Genomic DNA, 21,380 nt, shown 5'->3' on the forward strand with positions numbered 1-21,380 from the left:
ACAAAATTTTACCTAGTCTGCAGTGTTAATACAATATTAGAATATGCTGATGAATTCAGAGAAGGTTTCTTTCAGGTCTTCTTATTGAAGTTTGATTTATTGTTGCAGTAAAGAAACTTGCAGCAACAAAAAAACAACAACTGTGAACTGATAGTGTTGATGAAAGTAACGGCCTAAACCAAAGAAAATGTGTCCCAAATTACCAAACATATTATTAAAATGTTTTTCAGTCTTGGAAAAAAGTGAAAGCCATGTTCTCATTACATTTAAATTGTCAACACCTTGTGGATTTCAGAAATGTATCATGAGTTGGGGATTTTGTTTTATTAATGACAACAAATTAGACAAGGTGGAAATGCAAAAACTGGCCTAATATATCTGAATTCAGCCTATATCACTGTTCAAAGATTTACATTTTAAAATTCACATTTTCAAAAATATCAAGCATCTGTACTCAATTTTTTTCCAGTGTTCACAAATTCAGATTAAATAACTAAGTTTTCAGATATTCAAAGAACTGCAAACTTGAATTGACTTTTCACTGTGTTAGTTTGATATGATCCACTTTGAACAAAAGTTGAACTACATTCACTTGTGCAAAAGCCCGTTTTGTCTGTTCTTTCACTTACATAAACATAGTTTTTGATATCTCCTGTGCCCACTGAACAATGAAATTAAACGCGTCTTCTTGTGATCATGAATCAAAAAAGCATGCTTTTTAAACTTTTTAGCAAATAGACCCATTCAATTCAAGATTGTAAAATGTTATTTCATGTTCTTTCTACAACCCCAATTACAAAAAAAGTTGGGATACTGTATAAAACATAAATAAAAACAGAATGTGAAGATTTGCAAATCATGGAAATCTGATATTTCATCTCATTATCTCTAGCCGCTTTATCCTGTTCTACAGGGTCGCAGGCAAGCTGGAGCCTATCCCAGCTGACTACGGGCGAAAGGCGGGGTACACCCTGGACAAGTCGCCAGGTCATCACAGGGCTGACACATAGACACAGACAACCATTCACACTCACACCTACGGTCAATTTAGAGTCACCAGTTAACCTAACCTGCATGTCTTTGGACTGTGGGGGAAACCGGAGCACCCGGAGGAAACCCACGCGGACACAGGGAGAATACACAAACTCCGCACAGAAAGGCCCTCGCCGGCCACGGGGCTCGAACCCAGGACCTTCTTGCTGTGAGGCGACAGCGCTAATCACTACACCACCGTGCCGCCGGAAATCTGATATTTCATTGAAAATAGTACAAAGACAACATATCAAATGTTGAAACTGAAATTTTTTTTTTAAATATATATGCTCGTTTTGAATTTGATGTCAGCAACATGTTTCAAAAAAGTTGGAACAGGGGCAAGAAAAGACTGAAAAAGTTGTGTAATGCTTTAAAAAAAAAAAAAAAACTAATTTCCTGAACTGGCAACAGCTCGGTAACATGATTAGGTATAAAAAGAGCATGCCAGAGAGGCGGAGTCTCTCGGAAGTAAAGATGGGATGGGGTTAACTGCTCTGTGAAAGATTGTGTGGGCAAACAGTGCAACAACTTAAGAATAACGTTCCTAAATGTAAGATGGAAAAGAATTTTGGGATCACATCTATGGTACATATCATTAAAAGATTCAGAGAATCTGGAGAAATCTCTGTATACAAGAGACAAGGCTGAAAACTGACATTGGATGCCTGTGATCTTCAGGCCCTCAGGTGACACTGCATTAAAACCAGACACTGGTTTTTCTACTGGCATTTCTACTGGCATTTCTACTTCTTTCTGTAGTAGAAATCACTGTATGGGCTCAGGAGCACTTCAGAAAATCATCATCTGAAAACGGTTCACTACTGTATCCACAAATGAACAAAACAAAAACCATATATAAACAATATCCAGAAACACCACCACCTTCTCTGGGTCCGAGCTCTTTTATGATGGACTGAGGCGAAGTGGAAAATTCTCCTGAGGTCTGGCGAATCAAAAGGAGAAATTCTTTTTAGAAATCATGGACACCACGTCCTCCAGACTTAAAAGGAGAGGGACCATCTACCTCATCAGTACACAGTTCAAAAGCCAGCATCTGTGATGGTATGAGGGTGCATTCCTTCTTTCAGCAAGATGATGCCAAACCACTTTCTGCACATATTAAAACTGCATGGCTTTGCAGTAAAAGAGTCCAGGTGCTAAACTGGCCTGCCTGCAGTCCAGACCTGTCTCCCATTTAAAACATTTGGTGCAATATGAAGCACAAAATATGACAAAGGAGACCCTGAAGTGTTGAGCAACTGAAATTGTACATCAGGCAAAAATGGGACAACATTCCTCTTTCAAAACTACAGCAATTGGTCTCCTCAGTTCCCAAACGTTTACAGTGTTGTTAAAAGTAGAGGCGATGCAACACAGTGGTAAACATGCCCCTATCTCAGCTTTTTTGAAACATGTTGCTGACATCAAATTCAAAGTGAGCATGCGCTTTTCAAAAAACAATAACATTTCTCAGTTTCAACATTGATATGTTGTCTTTATGGGGTGGCACGGTGGTGTAGTGGTTAGCGCTGTTGCCTCACAGAAAGAAGGTTCTGGGTTCGAGCCCAGTGGTTGAAGGGGGCTCTTTCTGTGTGGAGTTTGCACGTTCTCCCCGTGTTTGCGTGGGTTTCCTTCGGGTGTTCCGGTTTCTCCCACAGTCCAAAGACATGCAGGTTAGGTAAGATGGCTCTAAATTGACCGTAGGTGTGAATGAGAGTTTGAATCGTTGTTTGTCTCTGCAACTTGTCCAGGGTGTACCCTGCCCCGGATGATGGATGGATGTTGTCTTTATACTATTTTCAATGAAATATAGGGTTTCCATGAGTTGCAGATTATCGCATTGTTTAATTTACAGTTTACACAGTGTCCCAACTTTTTTGGGAACTGGAGTTGTATATAAAATAGGAAAACAAGTGTATGTCATCACTATTAGCTACACAAAAAAAGAAATACACACATTTTATTAAAGTATGTTTACAAGGTTTAATATAAAATGAATTAACTAATTATAGATTACTAGAATACATAATGTCAGGATTCCTTTACTTTCTTTTGCATAAGCTTAATGTTTTAAAAGCAATCTAATACAATGCAAAGGTACTTTAAATGATAGTTTGTTACAATTAAAAAAAAAAACTTACACTACTGTTCAAAAGTTTGGGGTCACCCAGACAATTTTGTGTTTTCCATGAAAAGTCACACTTTTATTTACCACCATAAGTTGTAAAATGAATAGAAAATATAGTCAAGACATTTTTCTGGCCATTTTGAGCATTTAATCGACCCCACAAATGTGATGCTCCAGAAACTCAATCTGCTCAAAGGAAGGACAGTTTTATAGCTTCTCTAAAGAGCGAAACTGTTTTCAGCTGTGCTAACATGATTGTACAAGGGTTTTCTAATCATCCATTAGCCTTCTGAGGCAATGAGCAAACACATTGTACCATTAGAACACTGGAGTGATAGTTGCTGGAAATGGGCCTCTATACACCTATGGAGATATTGCACCAAAAACCAGACATTTGCAGCTAGAATAGTCATTTACCACATTAGCAATGTATAGACCCTTCCCACTGACGTCACCGGAAACCGGAAGTAAACAGACCCTGCGCCATATTGGAAGACCAACAAACTCGTGATTGGGGGAAATAACGGCAGCGCGCGGAATTTAAACCCACGAGGCACTTGATTCATCATAAACCTACAATGGTAAACTTTTGTGCTGTGTTAGGGTGTTCCAACAAAGCTGATCGGAAAGGTGAAAAGAAGTCTTTCTTCAGAATACCAGCTGTGATTGAGACACAAGGGGAGCAAACTAAGGAGCTTTCTGCCAGGAGACAGAGAATAAGTGCATTACTGAGTGTCTGTGAGCAAAGGAGAGCCTGAACGTTGCAACCTCCCTATTGGCTGTTTATTGGCTGTTTGTAAAAATGTATCAATTGTTGCCCTTCATCGCGGACTCGAGAGACGAGACCTGACGAGTTAGTTCGTTGGTAGCAGAACAAAATGTCTGGACACAAATCGGGTTTTCAGAAAAGGAAAGAAAATAAATGCAGGGTCGAAAATACAAAAAAGGAGGCAGAAAATGCAAAACGAGTTTTAAGGTAGGACAAATGGTTACTTTTCTGAGGCAGCCCGCCGTGGCTGCAGGCTTTCAGTTGTGTCATTGAATGGTTACTTTTCTGAGGCAGCCCGCCGTGGCTGCCTGCAGGCTTATTTATTATAGCCCATTTAGTTAAAATAGTTGATCTAAAATGTTTATAGTTATAGTTATGTGATGGTTGTCCTCAGTGTTCGAACTATGCCGATATTTTCGGGGGGGTCCCTTTTTTTCCCTGGGGGGTGCTTGCGCTTGTCTCAGAGCACGGATCTCCAAACACATGAGAAGCCCATATATATATATATATATATATATATATATATATATACGCACATATCACGCGGACTCCACACCTCCACACACGCATCGCGTCTGAAGTCATAACTCATCAGGGGAAATCGTGTCCGCATTGGCATGTTCAAAAAACAACCTCGTGTCAACAATGATACCACACGCAAGAACAAAAAAACAGTCAGGCTACTCAACAACCAACCTGGCAGCAGCAGTCGTTGTCATATCGGTTTATTTTATCTTTGATGTAAACACAACACTTCGGATATGCAAATGCTTCCCATTACACACGATTGCTATGTCAATAAACATCATTTTGCCAATATTTTAGAGACCCCCCAACATTTCCCAAATCATGTTTTCAAGGGATCTCATGTCTGTTTCAGGGGATCTCGGATCCCCTGAGTACCCCCGTAGTTCGAACACTGGTTGTCCTGATTTAGACTGGTGTGTTTTTTTTTTTTTTTTGGGGGGGGGGTTGCGCGATGTTGCACCCGGGTCCAGATTAGGGCAGAACCGGCCCTGGCTAAATTTCAGGTGTAGTTTGTTTTATGTATATATGTACTTGCATAGATGTGTACTTGGTCTTCCAATATAGCGACTACCGAAATCTCGCGGCGCGGTGACGTCATGCGGGATCCCTCTATAGAGTGTATTTCTGATTAGTTTAAAGTGATCTGCATTGAAAAGAACAGTGCTTTTCTTTCAAAAATAAGGAAATTTCAAAGTGACCCCAAACTTTTGAACGGTAGTGTAATCTGCAATAAAACTACATATTTCCTCCTTAGTATATGACAATAGCAAGTGTGATGAACAATAAAAATAATAAGATAATGTTTCAAGTTTAAATGCTGCATTTTTGAGGGTTACCCATCATGTTTTAAGACACAAATGCAAGAAAAGTCCTCGAAAAAAATAAGTGCTGAAGATCACTGATCGATATAGTCATCACCACCAAATGATACAGTTTAAAGAATATTTGTAAAAAGTAAACTTTTCAGAATGTAAATGTTTCTCAGTCACAATAAGCATATATATTACTTAATATAGAGGTACAACATTAATGACATCAACAATGTAAGCAAGACTAAAAAAAAAATAGAAAATATAGTACTATTGTATCAACAGACAGAATAAGCACATATATTAAGATACTTGATTCTAGTCCCGAGCATCCTTTTCAAATCTATTGCTGAACAGTTGATGGTTAAGTGCTTTGTTCAAAGGACCAATCATAGTTCTCTCAAAGTGCTTATAATACAGAATCTTCCTAAACCCTGACAACTCTTTTGCACATCTCATTTTCAAGAATATTAAAAGGAACTTTTTCCCATGCATCATGGAATGAAGTAAAACATTTTTGACTCGATATTGATGTTAAAATATTACCAAAATTCCACGTCTATTATTAAGAGTTTAGTTTGCTTGTATGTCATTGTTTTGCTTAAACATTGTGGAAATATCCTCATCGTCAGTTAATTATAATGGGTTTGTTCATTTCCTTGTTTTTCAGATAAATGTTGGATTAGAATTTCAATTTCACTCATTTTTTACTGTGACGTTGTATGCTACAGGACCTCTGAATGTGAAGCCAAGATAGAATGTGACGTTCTCATTGCCATGAGGCACGGAGTGTATATAAAGAGCATGAACTGGGAACTTTTTCATCTTGGGGCCCTCAAGGTACACATTTCCATTCTCGGTCCAGCCAGTCACACGTTTGAGTACTCCAGCGATTTCTGGCGCTTTCCACAATTCCCCTCTGAACCATTTCATACGCCTTTCTGAAACTGAGGAAAGTTTTGTGATGTTTTCAATTTGACTCTTGTGGACAAATTTACCATATCCAACTCCATTTCCCAGGAAGAAGTGGGTGTAAATCCTCCTCCGTCTATGAGGGATATCCTTCATTCTGGTCCAGTATGTTCGCTCGAGGAATTCGAGGGCAGACAAAATTATTTCATATTTGTCTTCCTTTTCACGATCAGGGTCATGCTCCTCTGGCCAAAACAAGATGATGCATAAGAACAGAGCGCTTGACAGGCATCTTGACATGTCATGAGGAAAAAGGTTGCTGAGTTTTTGCAGATCACTTAGGGCAGCCAGTCTCGGTGACGTGTCTGAGACTGCACTTAAAGCAAAATGTGATGCTATGTAGTTGACAAGATCTTCTTGATACATTTTGGCATCCATTGGATTCTTTGGATACAGTGAAATGATGTCCTCCAAAATTTTTTTTACCTTGTCTTTGTCTTTCTGGTCAAGTATGGAAAAGATTGTTGTGAGGTTTCCCCCACCAAGCTTGTAAATAATCATGCGTTTTGTGAAGGGAGTCAATGTAGCTGGATTAGATGGCAAGTGGGTAGGCACTGTGCTGAGTGAAGCTTCACTGAAAAACTTGCCATAAACGGAAGACTTGGTTACCAACCAATGCTTTGGGCGAGTTACTGTCATCTCACAGCTTATAGAGGTTTCTTCCTCATCTGTATTTAGGTCTGTCTGGAAATAACTCAAGTCTTCTGATATCCATTCCAGTGCTGCCCGCATTGTGCCTTGAAGTTTTTTGAGTTGGCAGTGAAAGTGTTCCCATGGCTTTTCAACATCTTTGGGAATGTAGTCTGTAAGAAGGTATTTCAGGCATTCAGAACGACCATCAGTCTTGTTTGAAAACACGTGAAGTGAAGATATTAGCTTTAACAAGCTGCATCCCACCTCTACGACTGCAAAAAATCCTGAATTGTTCATTGATTCAGTGTCCGCAACTGCTGCCTTCTCACATTCTTGGAAGCATTCGATTGCTTTAAGTGCCGTTTCAATGGCATCAGCTGTGTTGTTTGCCGTTTTGCGAATCTTGTCTATGGCTTTGCATTTTTTTGTGAACCATCTTCTGTACACCTGGCCTTTGGTGTCAAGAATGTAGGAGTTGTTAGGCATTTTATTTGCTGCAATGTCTGCCCAACGTTCTGCCTCTTCAAATCTTTCGCAACTGTAACAGAGACGAGCTAGTTGCTGAGCAAAAAATGCATCCTTGTTGAATCTTTTATATGCTTCATTGAGAAGCTCAATTGCTTTTTCTGGCGTTTCCTTTTCTCTTACATGTTCAATGAGGGGAGAGAAAAAGCTGTCCGATTCATCACCTTTGCTAATCCTATAGCGTCTCATGAACAATGCACGAAGGATCTTTATGTAATCATCTCTACCAAATCTGTGTTGAAAAAGTACTTCATCATGGAGAAGATCAAGTGCAAAGTCACTTTGTTGGCGGTCACCCAAAAGCTGATGGAGAATTTCCTTAGCAACTAGTGGATGAATGATTCTGATAGATTTAATGTTGGTCCTTTCATCTCTCAAATGTATAAAGACCAGTTTGGCCTGCTCACTCAGAGAACGCTCAAATGCATGTTGTTGAAATCTGTCCACACGGATAGATAAGTCAAGAAGGGCTTCACAGTGTGACTGAGAAATGAAAGAGTTCTGAACATAGGTGTTGAGCAGAGCTACATAGCGAATGAGTTGGGTAACGACAGTTGCATGATCAATGTCTTGGAGTAAATGCATTACAAATTTCTCTACATATTTGGCAATGGTCTGACGTTCAAATTCCTCACTCATCAAGATGAATGTCAGGATGAACTCCGGCTGGAAACATTGCTCAAGTTTTTTCCGTTTACCTGCAAATTTTCTTTTCTCTTCTGCTGAAAGTTTGTGAGTCACAGAGACATTCAATAGTGGTGACCCCTTGCACAGGTCCTCTGGAGTGTGGGATCGTCTGCAGCTGAGGAGAATGAAGCATGGTATTCCCTGTGCAATTTTCTTGGTGTAGACAGCTACTTCTAATTCATTCTTCAAGTCTTCCAAATACTCTTTGTCACAATCCTCTATAAGTAAGAGTACAGGTAGGCACTTCTGTGGATCCTTTTCTTCGTATTCCCGAAGTTTAACAGCATGTTCTGCAACTGTGCCAGCAGAGTAAGATGGTTTCACCACTGCACACCTTAGCTCCTTTCTTTGGTTCCAAAGAACCTGCCTTGCTACTGTACTTCCACCACTGCCCGGATGATGGTATATGTTGATGTTATCAATGGGCATCTGATCTAAACTCCATTTAAGAATGTCTCCCAGACGTCTGGTCACTTCACTGTAGGCATCTCTTTGAATCATTTCCCCAACAAAATTTTTCTCTGCAAGCCAAAAGTTCATCCATGTCACTTTTCCTCCAAGGTAAAACTCTCTCTCTATTTTTTCTTTCTCTGATTCAATGTATTCGAGGCTGGAGTCCTCACACTGGTTGACACCTAAAATCTCCAAGGAACACATCCTTTCCTCCTCACATGTCTCAAGACGGCATTCTCCTTTGACATAAACAGCTAAGTGCTTGGTTGTACGAGTGGTATTGGTCTGGATGCTCTGGAGAGTTGCATTGATGTGGCTCATTTTCATCCCTACAACACTTGAAGTGTTTACAGTTTCGCTGTCACAGGATCCAAGAGCAAACTCCTGCCATTTTTTAAAGTTCTCCGCTGATTCTGAGATGCATATGATGTCTTCATGACCTTCCATGTCGGTGAAAAACTCATAGAATGTGTTCAGAAGAGGTGTCTCAACAGGAGAAGTAAGAAGGAAGATCACAAGAAAGGTTCCTTTGGGCAAGATATCCTTGCAGATCCATGCAACGCAATCCTTGAGGAATGTCCTCCTTGTTTTAGACCAAGTATTTTCATCACAAGGCATCTCATTACCTTTGAAATCACTTCGTCCATTACAAAATATCCAGCTTATTTGTTCAAACAAGTGGAGGTGGTTCTCAAATTCTCTGATGCTCACATCATTTGACTTTTTGTAGTCATGCATGAAATGAAGGTTCACAGCATGGTGCTTAACATATTCATGACATAACCCAGACACCATGGAATCTGGGTCAAAGTCAAACACACAGAATAACTTCATGTTTAGTAAGAAATCAATGTGTTTTAGATATTCCTTTGAAAACGTGTTGGTGACGAGTATGTACCATTTCTCCTTTTCCATTAGTTTCTTCCCACTTGTTACAAGCATGATGAGTTTTCTTCCAAGATCTTGGCAAAGGCCTGGGCTTGTGAAACTGTGTGCTTGCTCTGCTTTTTCTCTTTGAGCATCTCTGATATGGACTGCCTGATAAAATTCACTTGCTTCAAGAACTGGTTCTGTTTTGGAGCCAACTCTGCGGTAAATTGTTTCTTTTTCAAACTCAACTTTATTGGTCTCCTCTTTGAAGTTGGGCAACCGGACAGAAAAAACCCTATTCCTCACTATGCTCACAGAGGGTACAATGTCAAATTCAACTACGTAGTGTTCAACTTTGCTATTTGGGTCAAAAACCCGAATGAACTCAGGTGGTCGAATACACTGCCTGACCAGGTCACGATCAGAAGTGAGCTTGAAACTCTTTTCAATATGATCCAGTGCATCAACATACATGTCTTTTTCCTCAATGGGAATGCCAACGATTTCACCATGCACATGGCCAGAATTTTCCTTGCTGTCCATTATACCAAAGTGTATTGTACCATTTGATCTAATGTTTATGCATCCCATGGCAAATTTGAAAACTTCCCTTGCCAGCTTTGCTTGAAGTCTTTGGCGGTCTAAATTGGCAGCAGTAGTAAATGCCTTGTACTCATGACATGGTGTTATAAGATCAATGACACCTGTTTCAGGGTATAGAACATCGTGCTTCACATACATACAGTCAATGCCCTCTTTACGAAAAGATCGTGGCTTTGAATCCCTTTTTGTTTTTAGAACAATCTCTGAATCCTCTTTGTCCTCTCCTTTCTGTGGACTGCTGGTTATTGAGTTAGTCTTGATAGATGTGGCTCCTTGATCATCATTTTTAGCAGTCCTTTCATGTGCATTATCCTTCTGCTTCTGAGCCTTTTGTACAGTACTAACTAACTCATTTCTTTTCGCAATTATCAAATGTCTTTGGCCAGATTTCATTCCAATCTCTTTTTTCAAAAAATCCTCTGTGATTTCAATGAGTACTCGGCCGTCTACTTCCTCTTCGTTAAGTTTTTTAACGTAAGTTTCTTTCACTCCTATTGAGGTTAACCATTTGCTTACCATGGACTCTGTCCATTTTTCAGCTGGAGTGCTTTTAAGGTCTTCTGTAGGGAAGTAATAAATCAAATCACAACAAGGTCTGGAAAAAATAATTGGCAAGAAATGTGTGTGTATTCTCAGAACTTAATACTTGCCCATTATGTCTTTTGCACAGTCACTATGCTCCATGCTTCATCTCATGGCACCTAAAATATAATACATACTCGATTAGTATACAGTTATATACGTAAAGTACGTCTGTGAAGATTCTCAGTCATCCGGGTCATGGTAAACTGTGGGTGGTAAAAGAGAGCAACTGGACTCGCTTGAAGATTCTTGAAGACGTTTCACCTCTCATCCGAAAGGCTTCTTCAGTTCTGTCTGACTGGTAGGGAGCATCAGGTATTTATCCTCTCATGGATGAAAAGCTCATCTAAGGTGTCATTGAGTCATCCTGTTGGTGTGGGTCATTGGGGGCTGGTTGTGAACGGCCTCGAGAGTCGTTAGGATGATCAATGGATTGCCCGTTAGGGTGATCAGTGGAATGCTGATTCTCTCTGTCCTCCTGTGAGTCACTGAAAACAGCTGGGTTTTGGTGTGCATTCAGTTGTCTGGGAAGTGTGCCAAGGACTGCATTGTAGGTGGCTGATAAATGATATCTTAGGCCCTGTCCACACGGCAACGGATTCAGGTGAATCTGATAAAATTGTTTATCGTTTTGGCCTGGCGTCCACACGGCATCGGCGTTTTGGGTGTCCCAAAATGAAATCTTTTGAGAACAGGTTCCAGAGTGGAAAGATCTGGCAACGGCGCTGTTGCGAAGTCGTCTGGATGAGTAGAATGGATTTGTTTATGATGACATCACAACCACATGACTGTGAGTGCTTCACGCTGGGCATAGACATATAAACATAGACGCCGCCTTCTGCGTAGAATCATACGTCATCCTTGCCGCCATATGCCATATGGGGCAAAGCGGAGAATAAAGATGCCTCATTCATGTGCTGCGTTTAACTGTACCAACAGGTTTACCGTCCAAACGAGATCACATGGGATTACCTTTCACAGGTGAGACTGGAAAAATACTTTTCATTGTATTTGGTCATTATAACGTAATTTTACGAACAGATTTTTCTGACTTTGTGGCTAATATGAAGTCTCGCACATAATAGCCGCTCGGTGAAACCTGTCTCCAAACAATTTATAATTTATAAATAAATTTATAATTTATTTCATAGCCCACCCAACCAATTTCACCACCAGCTGTCAGATGGTGATGGCACACTCAAAAATAGAAGAGATTGGAAGCATGTCAGACTGTGAAGCAATCACATGGAGCAATCCCATTGTAATATGGTTTAATTGAATTTTTTTCCATATAGCACTGTATATTGCAAAAATTGTTTTTGGAGACATTTTATAGCCTATCTGCACGGCATTTAATGAAAGTGATGCGGAGATGGCACGGCACGGCTTCAGCAGCGTAAGCACAGCAAATTATTCTACACGATCCCCGCTGAGCTCCAAAACATGCCTTGATGTGTAGATATCGTTAGTAGCCTACGATAGTAGCAGCAGAATAAAAAAAAAAGTTTCCGATAGCTTGATTCCGGTATAGGCCTGCTGCATATTGAGGAAATTTAGGTCACACCTCCCACGGAATATTGACGGGTATTTCGCACACTATTTATAACCATCACATTAAAAGTTATATATGTTGTTTTGATGCCTGTTTGTTTCCCAAATATATACGTGTGTGTCTTAATGGGTGAATAAAAGGCATCGAGTTAAACATTATTGTAGAAAGGGGCTTTATGAAGTTCAGTCCATTTACTTGCATTGGTTTACGGGGAAGATTTGCCACATCCAATATGGCGGACACTCTGACGTATCCCAGCAACGGGCCACCAGGCTCAATGCGGCGTCTATGTTTATATGTCTATGACGCCAGGTAGAAGAAGGGGTTTATGCGCATGCGCCGTACTTCTATTGTTCTGGTGTCTCCGATGGGACCATCTTACAGCGCACGTAGAGGTGTGGCATGTGTATTGCATTGTTTTCAGCAAGCATTGCGTTGCCATATGTACCTGATATTTTACTGATCCGTTGCCCATGTGGACGTGATATTTAAAAAAAAAAAATCTCGTTGCCGTTGTCATGTGGATGTAGCCTTAGACCCCCACCTCTGTTCAGTGATGGCCGTTCCAAGTTGACAAAAATGGCTTCTTTAACTCCTCGCTCATACCAATGATCCTCTCTGGCTAAAATGCGTACGTTGCAATCCTGAAATGAGTGTCCTTTGTTGTTAAGATGAAGGTGGACAGCAGAGTCCTGACCTGAGGAACTGGCTCTCCTGTGTTGAGCCATGTGCCTGTGAAGCGGTTGTTTTGTGTCCCCAATATACGAGTCCTCAGCTGCTCTGTTCAGTGCGAAAGCACCCCCTTCCAACCTCACCATTCAAGAAAGGAGGGCTCTTACATTGCTTCAAAGAGACCAAAACATCCCCATCCTTCCTGCTGACAAAGGGAGATGCACAGTGTTGCTAAACACAGCAGACTACCACTCCAGGATGACCAGTCTCCTCAGCGACACTACCACCTATGAAACCTTGAGGTGGGACCCCACAAGTTGTTACAAAAAGAAAGTTGTTAGCTGCCTGCAACAACTAGAAAAGGACCAAGCCATCAACCGATCTCTGTACTACAGATTGTACCCTGGGGAAGCCGTTCCTCTCATATACGGACTCCCCAAGATTCACAAGGAAGGAGCTCCACTCAGACCTATCATCAGCAGTATAAACTCTGTTACTTACAACGTCGCCAAACACCTAGCCACCATCCTGGCTCCTCTCGTTGGGAATACGCCACATCACGTCAAAAACTCCCAAGATTTTGCTACTAAAGTTGCAGACCTCAAACTAGACTCAGATGAAGCCATGGTTTCCTACGACGTCACTTCTCTGTTCACCTGCATTCCCACCACAGAAGCAGTTGAATCTGTTAGAAAACGATTCCTTCGAGACAGCACCTTATTGGATAGAACAAACCTCACCACGGACCAGATTTGCACCCTGCTTGACCTCTGCCTGACTACCACTTATTTCCAGTTTAATGAAACTTTCTACAGACAGAAGCATGGATGCGCCATGGGCTCACCGGTATCCCCTATTGTGGCCAATCTTTACATGGGGAAAGTGGAACATAAAGCTTTGACCACTTTTTCAGGAGTTGCTCCTAGCCACTGGTTCAGATATGTGGATGACACCTGGGTTAAAATCAAAACCCATGAGGTGGAAGCCTTCTCTAAGCACATCAATGCAGTGGATATTAACATCAACTTCACTCGGGAGGACGTCAGTGGGAATAATCTAGCCTTCTTGGATTGTGATGTACACATTAGACAAGACAGAAGCCTGAGCATCGAGGTCTACCGGAAACCCCCACACACAGACCAGTACCTACTCTTTGACTCTCACCACCCACTGGAACACAAATTGGGGGTCATTAGGACCTTGCAACACAAGGCTCAGAATTATCCCTACAATGATTGAGGGAAAAGAGAAGGAGCAGAATCACATCAAGAAAGCACTTCAGAACTGCGGGTATCCCAACTGGTCTTTCCTCAAGAGCAGAAAAAGGAACAGAATGGACAAGGAGGATAACAGGAACAAATGCAAGAACATTGTCATTCCCTACATTTCTGGTCTATCTGAGAAACTTAGGAGGATCTTCTACAAACACAACATTCCGGTACATTTCAGACCCAGTAACACTCTGAAGCAGAAACTGGTCCACCCTAAGGACAGAATACCCAGACACAAACAGGACAACGTAGTGTATGCCATTCAGTGCAGTGAGGATTGCACGTACTCGTATATTGGTGGGACAAAACAACCGCTTCACAGGTGCATGGCTCAACACAGGAGAGCCAGTTCCTCAGGCCAGGACTCTGCTGTCTACCTTCATCTTAACAACAAAGGACACTCATTTCAGGATTGCAATGTACGCATTTTAGCCAGAGAGGATCGTTGGTATGAGCGAGGAGTTAAAGAAGCCATTTTTGTCAACCTGGAACGGCCATCACTGAACAGAGGTGGGGGTCTAAGGCCCTGTCCACACGGCAACGGATTCAGGTGAATCCGATAAAATTTTTTATCGTTTCGGCCTGGCGTCCACATGGCACTGGCGTTTTGGGTGCCCCAAAATGATATTTTTTGAGAACGGTTTCCAGAGTGGAAAAATCTGGCAACGGCGCTGTTGCGAAGTCGTCTGAATGAGTAGAACGGATTTGTTTACGATGACGTCACAATCACATGACTAGAACAAGCAGCACGCCGGGTAGAAGAAGGGGTTTATGCGCATGCGTCCTACTTCTTCTATTGTTCTGGTGTCTCCGATGGGACCGTCTTACAGCGCACGTAGAGGTGTGGCATGTGTATTGCATCGTTTTCAGCAAGCGTTGCGTTGCCATATGTACCTGATATTTTACTGATCCGTTGCCCATGTGGACGCGATATTTTTTTTACCCGCTAAAAAAAAATCTTGTTGCCGTTGTCGTGTGGATGTAGCCTAAGACATCATTTATCAGCCACTTACAATGCAGTCCTTGGCACACTTCCCAGACAACTGAATGCACACCAAAACCCAGCTGTTTTCAGTGACTCACAGGAGAATCAGCATTCCATTGATCACCCTAACGGGCAATCCATTGATCATCCTAACGACTCTTGAGGCCGTTCACAACCAGCCCCCAGTGACCCACACCAACAGGATGACTCAATGACACCTTAGGCCCTGTCCACACGGCAACGGATTCAGGTGACTTCGATACAATTGCTTATCGTTTAGGCCTGGCGTCCACACGGCACCGGCGTTTTGGGTGCCCAAAACGCAATCCTTTTGAGAACGGGTTCCAGAGTGGAAAGATCTGGCAACGTTGCTGTTGTGAAGTCGTCTGGATGAGTAGAACGGATTTGTTTACGATGACGTCACAACCACATGACTGTGAGTGCTTCACGCCGGGTAGAAGTGTAACAAATATCACCAGGAAAAAGCCTTACAGAGCACTAGTGAGAGTGAAACACGAGCTTGGATAATATTATTATTATTATTATTATTATGTTCAGTGTTAGTTCACAGTAGTAATGCAAGAAGCAGAATAGTGACAGTAATAGTGAAGCAAAAACATGCAATTGTACAAACACTGCAGCTCTACAGCAAAATATTCATTTATGAAATTTTCTGATTCTTAACACCAGTAGTGCCAATAATGTTCTCATTGCGATGCGAGTTGTCAACAAATCCTATAACTTGGTTCATGAAACGCGCTTACAAAATATTTTCACTGTGAATATTTATTGTGTAATGGTGCAATCCCGCCAGCAAAAATAGGGGAAAAAAGGAGCGATCTCACCTCTTCAGATGTTGATTTAAGTCCGACAATACATTCCTCAAAAAGAGTGTAGAGGAGCAAATTAATCCAATTTATTTCGGACCATTAAAGACGCCGCCTTCCGCGTAGAATCATACGTCATCCTCACCGCCATATTGGATAGGTCAAAGCGGAGAATAAAGATTAGCTGCGTTTAACTGTACCAACAGGTTTACCGTCCAAACGAGATCATATGGGATTACCTTTCACAGGTGAGAAACAACAAATTAATCCATCGTGTATCATTCAATTTATTCCGGACCATTGAAGACGCCGCCTTCCGCGTAGAATCATACGTCATCCTCGCCGCCATTTTGGAGAGGTCAAAGCGGAGAATAAAGATTAGCTGCGTTTAACTGTACCAACAGGTTTTCTGTCCAAACGAGATCACATGGGATTACCTTTCACAGGTGAGACTGGAAAAATACTTTTCATTGTATTTGGTCATTATAATGTAATTTTACGAACAGATTTTCCTGACTTTGTGGCTAATTTGAAGTCTCGCGCATAATAGTTTATGCGCATGTGTCGTTACTTCTTTTATTGTTCTGGTGTCTCCGAAGGGACCGTCTTACAGCGCCCCTAGAGGTGTGGCATGTGTATTGCATCGTTTTCAGCAAGCGTTGCGTTGCCATATGGACCTGATATTTTACTGATCGTTGCCCATTTGGACGCGATATATTTTTAAATAACATCTCGTTGCCGTTGTCGTACATCCACACGACAATGGCAACGAGATGTTATTTAAAAATATATCGCGTCCAAATGGGCAACGATCAGTAAAATATCAGGTCCATATGGCAACGCAACGCTTGCTGAAAACGATGCAATACACATGCCACACCTCTAGGGGCGCTGTAAGACGGTCCCTTCGGAGACACCAGAACAATAAAAGAAGTAACGACACATGCGCATAAACTATTATGCGCGAGACTTCAAATTAGCCACAAAGTCAGGAAAATCTGTTCGTAAAATTACATTATAATGACCAAATACAATGAAAAGTATTTTTCCAGTCTCACCTGTGAAAGGTAATCCCATGTGATCTCGTTTGGAATAAATTGAATGATACACGATGGATTAATTTGTTGTTTCTCACCTGTGAAAGGTAATCCCATATGATCTCGTTTGGACGGTAAACCTGTTGGTACAGTTAAATGCAGCTAATCTTTATTCTCCGCTTTGACCTATCCAATATGGCGGCGAGGATGACATATGATTCTACGCGGAAGGCGGCGTCTTTAATGGTCCGGAATAAATTGAATGCTACATGTTGATGGATTAATTTGCTCCTCTATGCCCTTTTTGAGGAATGTATTGTAGGACTAAAACCAACATCTGAAGAGGTGAGATCGCTCCTTTTTTTCCCTATTTTTGCTGGCGGGATTGACTCTGCCCTAAGGGCAGAGTCTCTCTCTCTCTCTCTCTCTCACTTTGCACCATTACACAATAAATATTCACAGTGAAAATATTTTGTAAGCGCGTTTCATGAACCAAGTTATAGGATTTGTTGACAACTCGCATCGCATCGCAATGAGAAGATCATTGGCACTACTGGTGTTAAGAATCAGACCATTTCATAAATGATTATTTTGCTGTAAAGCTGCAGTGTTTGTACAATTGCATGTTTTTGCTTCACTATTACTGTCACTATTCTGCTTCTTGCATTACTACTGTGAACTAACACTGAACATATAATAATAATAATATCCAAGCTCGTGTTTCACCCTCACTAGTGCTCTGTAAGGCTTTTTCCTGGTGATATCCTGGTGATATTCGTTACACTTCTACCCGGCGTGAAGCACTCACAGTCATGTGGTTGTGACGTCATTGTAAACAAATCCGTTCTACTCGTCCAGACGACTTCACAACGACAACGTTGCCAGATCTTTCCACTCTGGAACCCGTTCTCAAAAAGATTGCGTTTTGGACACACAAAACGTCGGTGCCGTGTGGATGCCAGGCCTAAACGATAAGCAATTGTATCGGAGTCACTTGAATCCATTGCCGTGTGGACAGGGCCTTAGATGAGCTTTTCATCCATGAGAGGATAATACCTGATGCTCCCTACCAGTCAGACAGAACTGAAGAAGCCTTTCGGATGAGAGGTGAAACGTCTTCAAGAATCTTCAAGCAAGTCCAGTTGCTCTCTTTTACCACCCACAGTATGGACCCTTTTCACGTGATGTCACGACAAACGCGGCCGCCATTTTGGACATGTACTACCAGTAGTTTACCACAGCCAACATTGAGGAACGGCAGCAAAGAAAGTTTTTACTTTCAGCAAGACTTCCATCATGCCACTATATTGTTGTGCACCTGGATGTAGTAACCATCAACAAACAAGGCAAGGTTTATTATTTTATCGGATCCCGATGGAGAAGATGGATAGCGGCCATTAACAGGAAAGATTGGCAGCCCTTGGCATACCAACGCTTGTGTAGTGACCACTTTGTTGGAGGTAAGACAAATAAAATTCGCCAGAAAAGGCATTACATTGCTGTTAACATTCTGTGGCGGCGAGCGTGTAACCAAATAGGTTAAAATAACCCATTGTAACCTCTTTGTTCTTCTGTAGTAGCTATTGTTGACTAGCTAATGTCAACAAGTAGCTGGTATGTTACTGTAGCAATGTTTACGTTCAGTCATTTGGATGACTGTTAAAACCTTTCAGTCTCAAGTTTTTCCTTTACTGTATTTACTAGTTTACTGTAATTACGATCCGGCAGCTATTTACGCCGGATCCAGTGTAAATAGCTGCCGGAGCCAACATCCGAGATTCCGGAGCGCGCTCCAGCTTGCTCCCCCTCAAATTAAGCAGCGCGCTCCGGCTTGCTCCCCCTCAAATTAAGCAGCGTGCTCCGGCTTGCTCCCGGAGTGCTCCGGCCGAGGTTCCGGAGTGCGCTCCGGCCGAGGTTCCCCTCAAATTAAGCATCGCGCTCCGGCTTGCTCCGGAGCAAGCTGGAGCGCGCTGCTTAATTTGAGGGGGAGCAAGCCGGAGCGCGCTCTGGAACCTTGGCCGGAGCACTCCTGGAGCAAGCCGGAGCGCGCTCCGGAACCTCGGATGTTGGCGTGTATGTGTATGGCGATGGGTTTTTAATGACATACGTATACAGATCATGTGGGCTGAAGTCAGGTAAAGACGAGGGCTTCGTGTACTTCCGTACGTCAGTGAACAATCCTGGTGGAAGCAGGTAAACGTCGTTCTCTAAGCCTGCTAACCTCAATTTTTGCAAATACCTCTCCCTCTGCTCGCCCTGTAAATGCCCTACGTCGCTGGATAGTGAAGGTGTTTTCTGCATCTCGCTCCTTTTTCTTTTATGTTTTTTGTTTGTCGCCTTCCTCGCATTCAAACTGATTCGAGCCAAAGTCCACTACATGTTCAAAATGGCGGTCGCGTTTACAAAGGTCATGTGACTGAAAAGGGTCTATATGTAAAGTATAAACGTGGTTATATAAAAGTTATCTTTTACATTTTTGAGGTGACAGTAATGAACTAAATCCATGCTCCATCCAACATCATAACTAATTAATGATCAGTTCATCAGCTACAGTGGATATAAAAAGTTTACACCCCCCGTTAAAATGATAGGTTTTTCTGATGTGTTTAAAAAAAGAGAGACTACGATAATTTCAAAACTTTTCCCACCTTTTAATGTGACCTATAACCTGTACAATACAATTGAAAAACAAACAAATCTGTTAGGGGGAAAAACATTTTTAAAAAACGTACAATAAACTGGTTGCAGACGTGTGCACAACCTTAAATTAATACTTTGTTGAAGCACCTTTTGATTTAATTATAGCATTCAGTCTTTTTGGGTTCACACCTGCCATCAGTTAAAATGACTCTGATTAACCCCAAATAAAGTTCAGACATTTACTCAGTTGCATCCTCCAGCAAAAGCCAGCGTTCACAGAGAGCTTACAAAGCATCAAAGGGATCTCACTGTTGAAAGGTATCAGTCAGGAGAAGGGTACGAAAAAATTTCCATGACATTAGATATACCATGGAGCACAGTGAAGACAGTCATCAAGAAGTGGACAAAATATGGGACAACAGTGACATGACAGAGAATTGGACGTCCCTCCAAAATCGATGAAAAGACAAGATGAAAACTGGTCAGGGAGGCTGCCAAGAGGCCTACAGCAACACTGAAGGAGCTGCAGGAATTTCTGACAAGTACTGGTTGTGTACTACATGTGACAATGATCTCCCATATTCTCCATATGTCTGGACTATGGGGTAGGGTCAAAGAAAAACATCCAGGCCTGGCTAAATTTTTGGAGAAAAAAAAAAATCAAGTGTCCCAAAAGCATGTGGGAAAATGTGTTATGGTCTGATGAAACCAAGGTTGAACTTTTTGGCCACAATTCCAAAAGGTATGTTTGGCTCAAAAACACCACTGCGCATCATCAAAAGAACACTATACCCACAGTGAAGCATGGTGGTGGCAGCATCATGTTTCGGGGTTGTTTTTCTTCAGCTGGAACAGGATCTTTAGTCAACGTGGAGGGAATTATGAACAGTTCTAAATACCAGTCAATTTTGGCACAAAACCTTCAGGTGTCTGCTAGAAAGCTGAAGAAGAATTTCATCCTTCAGCATGACAATGACCCCAAAAATGTTTTGGAATGGCCCAGCCAGAGCCCAGACCTAAATCCAATTGAAAATCTGTGGGGTGACCTGAAGCAGGCTGTGCACAAGAGATGCCCTCACAATCTGACAGATCTGGAGCGCTTTTGCAAAGATGAGTGGGCAAATATTGCCAAGTCTAGATGTGGCAGGCTGATAGACGCCGACCCAAAAAGACTGAATACTGTAATTAAATCAAAAGGGGCTTCAACAAAGTATTAGTTTAAGGGTGTGCACACTTATACAACCAGCTTATTGTACGTTTATGTTTTTCCCCCTAACAGATTTGTTTGTTTTTTCAATTGAATTGTACAGGTTATAGGTCACATTAAAGGTGGGAAAAGTTTTGAAATTATTTATCGTGGTCTCATTTTTTCTTACATCAGAAAAACCTATCGTTTTAATGGGGTGTGCACACCTTTTTTCCCTATTTATTTATTATCCACTGTAGATTCTTGAATTATGAACAATTCATACAGTTCATCCTGCTATTCAGTAGTATGAATGAAATGAACTTTTTGAGTTTTGGGTTGTTATTGGAGTGCTATTTTATGGACATTTCAGCAATATTAAAAGATCTTTCTACCAAAATCAGACTACACGAGTGAGGAAAATAATTGTTATTGATTGATTCATTCATATTTACTTTTTCATCATCTTTCTTGTTGCTCTTAGTCATAGAACAGTGGGGCTCATTTATCTGTCAGTGACTGTGTAGGTTCATGGTAGCCTTCAAACATGGCTGCCATGGATTACAACTCCCAAGCACCACAGTGCCCTCCCTCTCCTGAATTCTGATTGGGAGTA

General features: G+C 41.6%; 1 protein-coding gene and 1 long non-coding RNA gene across 3 annotated transcripts in view; both read right to left on the bottom strand.

Moving 5' to 3' along the window:
• Positions 1-5,457: 5,457 nt before the first annotated feature.
• On the bottom strand, positions 5,458-10,588 carry LOC132869023 (sterile alpha motif domain-containing protein 9-like; the record flags this gene model as incomplete). Its single annotated transcript, XM_060902382.1, has 1 exon — positions 5,458-10,588. A coding segment is annotated over one exon (4,623 nt), but the record flags the coding sequence as incomplete, so codon positions are not given.
• Positions 10,589-10,662: 74 nt separating this feature from the next.
• The window catches only part of LOC132868460 (uncharacterized), a 39,516-nt gene continuing 28,798 nt past the window's right edge, over positions 10,663-21,380 (bottom strand). For both annotated transcript variants that reach the window (XR_009650838.1, XR_009650837.1), the window contains exon 3: positions 10,663-10,713. This is a non-coding gene — a long non-coding RNA (uncharacterized LOC132868460). The remainder of the gene's footprint in view (positions 10,714-21,380) is intronic.

Source organism: Neoarius graeffei, chromosome 20 (genome assembly GCF_027579695.1).
Source record: "Neoarius graeffei isolate fNeoGra1 chromosome 20, fNeoGra1.pri, whole genome shotgun sequence".
Taxonomy (NCBI): Eukaryota; Metazoa; Chordata; class Actinopteri; order Siluriformes; family Ariidae; genus Neoarius; species Neoarius graeffei.